Source organism: Lagopus leucura, unplaced genomic scaffold, assembly GCF_019238085.1.
Source record: "Lagopus leucura isolate 7727_CA_CO unplaced genomic scaffold, USGS_WTPT01 34988-0_obj-0_obj, whole genome shotgun sequence".
Taxonomy (NCBI): Eukaryota; Metazoa; Chordata; class Aves; order Galliformes; family Phasianidae; genus Lagopus; species Lagopus leucura.
The window spans coordinates 8,267-12,631 of NW_024966532.1; the positions used below are offsets into that span (position 1 = coordinate 8,267).

General features: G+C 46.8%; 1 protein-coding gene across 1 annotated transcript; it reads right to left on the reverse strand.

The window, feature by feature from the left end:
- Nucleotides 1–2,108: 2,108 nt before the first annotated feature.
- Nucleotides 2,109–2,837, reverse strand: LOC122192617 (feather keratin Cos1-2-like). Its single transcript, XM_042893222.1, has 2 exons — nucleotides 2,742–2,837; nucleotides 2,109–2,435 (listed from the first exon to the last, which is right to left on the reverse strand). The coding sequence occupies exons 1-2, from the start codon at nucleotides 2,835–2,837 to the stop codon at nucleotides 2,109–2,111; spliced, it is 423 nt and encodes a 140-aa protein (XP_042749156.1).
- Nucleotides 2,838–4,365: the final 1,528 nt, after the last annotated feature.

The following is a 4,365-nucleotide window of genomic DNA, read 5'->3' on the forward strand; positions in this document are numbered from 1 at the left end:
GTGCACTGGGACCCTCAAGTCCTTCTCCATAGGGCTGCTCTCAAGGGGTTCTTTGCCCAGTCTGTGTAAGTACTTGGGATTGCCCTGGCCCAAGTGCTACACCTTGCACTTAGCCCTGTTGAACCTCATTGGATTCATATGGGCCCACTTCTCCAGCCTCTCTAGGTCCTTCTGAATGGCTTCCCTTCCCTCCAATGTATCGACAAAATGTATCAACCAATACTGGTATTGCCCTAAGGCAGGCACAATGTGTGTTACGTGAAGAAAATATCTCAGCTGGAGTGAGAGCTGGCATCCAGACCAAGTCCAAACCCATGAGTGGCCTGACTAAAGGCTTCACCCAGTCACTGCAGTGAATCAACAGGGAGCCTGGTCAAGCCAGGAGATCAGCAGAAGGCCAGGCCAGATACAGGATGCCATTTGTCAAGATTCCATCATATATAATTCCCATTCATACTGTGTGCTCCAGGCTCAAGGGGACATGTCTAAGCAGACACATCAAGGCAAGGGCTGAGAGCCATTGGTTACAAACTAACCAGGGATGACTTCCTCTGCTTTGAAAAAGTGTGCCTGAAAGATGAAATCTCAGCAGTGCACACTGGCCTTCAGTATCTAAAACAGTGATGGAGTCTACCTAGCTAACTCCTCCTAAACCCAGGTTTTCTCCTTTTGTCACCCCTATGCAGATGGAAACAAAAAAACAAACAAAAACATGGCAGGACACACTAAAGGTTGCAGTAAGTGTTTAATGAGTCTGAAGAATGAAATGATGTTACTCCAGGTGCATACATAAAGTGTCAGGAGCAGGCAAGAATCTGTTCCCCTTTCCTATGGAAGTGTTGCCACAGGGCTCACACTTACTAGCCAAGAGATGAAGAGTGTGTTGAGACTGTAGCTGGACTCATTGACCTCTTGTTCTGTTTTGCCTCAGTTCTATCTTGGGATATCCAATGATTCTGTGTATCTATGCTTTTCAGAGAAAAGAAGATTCTTTTCAAAGTATTAGTCTAGTTCTCCTCAATTAGTGTAGCTTGAAGGCAAGGAATAGGAGAGACAACATCAACCGTCTAACCTATTCCATAGTAAGATTTTGCCATTTTCAAGAGAAGGATGAATTGCCAAAATGTGAGTTTGTTATTTAATGAAATACAATGAATACAAATGAAACAGACCTCACTTATAGATGATGGGTAATTCCAGCTCAGAAGAACCTACTGGAAATTGTCTGAAGACAGGCAGTGTATGTTATGTGTATGTTATGTGAAGAAAGACTCACTGTTGGAGTGAGAGCAGGCATCCAGACCAAGTCCAGACCCAAGAGTAGCCTGACTGAATGCTCCACCCAGTCACTGCAGTGAACCAACAGGGAGCCTGGCCAAACCAGGAGATCAACAGAAGGCCAGGAATAACATAGGCTGCCATTTGTCAAGATTCCCATTCATATGATGTGCTTCAGGCTCTAGGGGACATGTCTAAGCAGAGACATATCAGGGCAACGACTGAGCCACTGGTTACAGACTAACCAGGGATGGCTTTCTCTGCTTTAAAAGAGGATGCCTAAAAGACGAAATCTCTGCAGTGTGCATTGGCCTCCAGTATCTAGAAGAGTGATGGAGTCTCCCCAGCCAAAGCCTGGCTTTCTCCTTTGACCACCTATATGCAGGTGGAAAAATAACATGGCAAGACACACTAAAGAATGCAGGAAACGTTTAATGGGTCTGAAGAGGGAAATGGTATAACCCCCAGTGCATACATCAAGTGTGGGGAGCAGCAGGAACAGGCAAGAGTCTGTTCCCCTTTCCTGTGGTAGCGTTGCCATCAGGCCCACACTTATCAGCCAGGAGTTGTAGAAAGATAGAGCAGGTTACTTGAAGCTGATTTTGAGGAGCACTAACAGAGATCTCAGAGGGGGAAAAAAAAAAAAAAGATATCAGATAGGAAGAGAGACTGAAAGAGACAATCAATAGACTTTCTCCATCCTGCCTATGAAGACAGTCTGGCCCCTTCTGTCTGCCTTGCAGGGCAAAAACAGAAGCACATTTCTTCTTCAATCCAATGTCATGATCTGATTTCCTGGGTGTCTTTGTCTGGGGCAGTGCTCAGCACCTTTAGCAGGGGGGGCACCTTCTGCCACAGCTGCGGTTGGAAATGCAGGAGAGGTCAAAGCCCCCCGAGGTGATGGGCACGCCCTGACAGCTGAGGATGCTGCCAACAGCAGCGGAGGTGGAGGAGCCCACGGCGGTGTTCTGCGGGAAGGAGCTGAGGATGGGTCCGGGCAGGGTCACCACCACGGGAGAGGGCTGGATGACGATGGTGGAGGGCTGGCACTGCCTGACACAGGGCTCATTGCAGCTGCTGGCCAGAGGAGTTGGGCCACAGGGCTGGCACGGCTGGCACGGGTCACAGCAGGACATGTCTTGAGGCTTGAGTTGTACCTGGCTGAGAGAGCACGGAGGAAGCAGAACATGGGAATACATGAGGAGACGACTGTCAACATTCTATGGGTTTTCCAAGGCACATGCAATTCTAAGAACTGGAGGCTGTGCAAGAATTGATATGTATTTCGTCGTCTCATCCTGCTCGAGCTTGAAAACAGCCACTGGAACATATCCAGGTAGTCCCTGGACTCTAGTTCACAGACTACTTACTCACAGGCCCTGGTGCCCTCCACGATGAATCTTGCCCCTACTTCTCTCTCTCATGACAAGCATTCCCAAGAAAAGAAAGAGCTTCACACTCACCTGGTTCCAAAGAGAATGGCAGGAGTGGTGGATGAGTGAGCAAGGAGCTGGGCAGCCTTTTATAATGGAAATAAACTGCCCCAGGTCCAGAGGCATAACTTACAGCTGTGATTTTTTTCTGACGAGCCCCTCTTGAATGTAAATCATCCCAGTTAATGATATAGGCTGTACATTGGCTTCCTGTGCTGTTTAATTAGATTTGTAGTTTCAGTATGTCCATTCCTCACTGAAGGCATTTTTTGAGTGGCAGGAACAGAGGCCCAAGCATTTCCGGGAAATAGACACCAATTTGGGCAAAAGATTCAGCTCTGCATTTAGCACTGCTCTGTGTCCTCCCCATGCCATGTCTTCAGCTCAGACACTGCCAATTGCATGCCAGTATTTGGTTGTTGCTAAGTGGTGGGTGAGCTGGGCTGTACGAAACCTGTGGGTTGGATATACCTGTCTTATATGACGGAACTCTTTCTGTCATTTCTCCTACCAGCCCACAGTACTGCTGGGTATTGTGCACTCCAGCTATTTCCCTTTCTTCAGCTCCTCAGGATAACATGGCTTCTCAAACCTTAAATACAAAGCCCAATAGAGCAGAATCATCATGACAAGATCAGTGACTTCTATGTCTTCTGCAAAGCTCTTAGTATACTTCCACTCTCTGCAGTCTCTCTGGGTACAATACAATGAGCTCATTTAGAGCATTGTCTTCAAATGAAATTTCCCCAGAATCCCTGCTGAAATGGTTTCTTGGTTAAGTATACCATGTGACATGTTTTTGAATGTGCCCCCACTTTTGTGCACTTGCCTGTACTGTGTCTGGCTTGGATACAGTCCTCTGGCTGAGGAGAGTGTATGCCCACTGACAAGAGGAAATGATGAAAGGGAAAATGGAAATGGCTGTAATACTATAGGCTGTCTTTTCCTCAGTTTTTATGGGTAAGGCTTGTCCTCAGGTCTACTGGGTCCCTGAGGGTCTCCACAGAATTTTAGGGAGTGAAAAAATACTGCCTGTAAAGGAAGAAAACCTTATGAAATCTTATTTGTCCCACTTGGTCAGAGTTGTGTCCATGAGATGGGTGGGATGCATCCAGGGATATTGATTGGGTGATGCCATTGTAAGACTGCTCTCTGTCATCTCTCAAAGATCATGATGGTTGAGGAAACAACAGCAGCAACAGCAAAACAGGCATCACACTTATCTTCAGAAGGAGTAAGAACAATAAGGTAGCTGAAAAAGATGATGATCTGCTGGGCTTTAACATCCATGACCAGCTATTCGAAGTACAGCTGGTGACTGGTATCTATGAAAGTGTATCTCTTAAGTATACTACTTAATAGTATTTAATGGTTCCAGCCTGATGATGGGGTAGTGTGCATGTGTGGCATGTGTGTGGAGGACCAACAACTGGGAAGAGCAGTCAGGACGCTATAAGGCAGGGCTGCTAGTCATAGGAACCCGGACAAGCTGGAGAAACACCCGGCTGGAATCTCAGGTCTTTCAACAGGAGCAGGAGAAAGGCCTTGCATCTGGAGAGGAATAATGACAGGAAATCATTATAGCTGTAGGCTGTATTCCTCAGAAGCAGCTCAGAAGAAAACACTAAGTCTAGGCTATGCATGCCAAGTCTCC

Excerpts from the sequence above, each read along its gene's own strand:
- LOC122192617 (XM_042893222.1), bottom strand. The coding sequence starts at position 2,837 with ATGCCTCTGGACCTGGGGCAGTTTATTTCCATTATAAAAGGCTGCCCA. Across the intron at positions 2,436-2,741 it reads GCCATTCTCTTTGGAACCAG|GTACAACTCAAGCCTCAAGA; the intron begins GTGAGTGTGAAG and ends TCTCTCAGCCAG.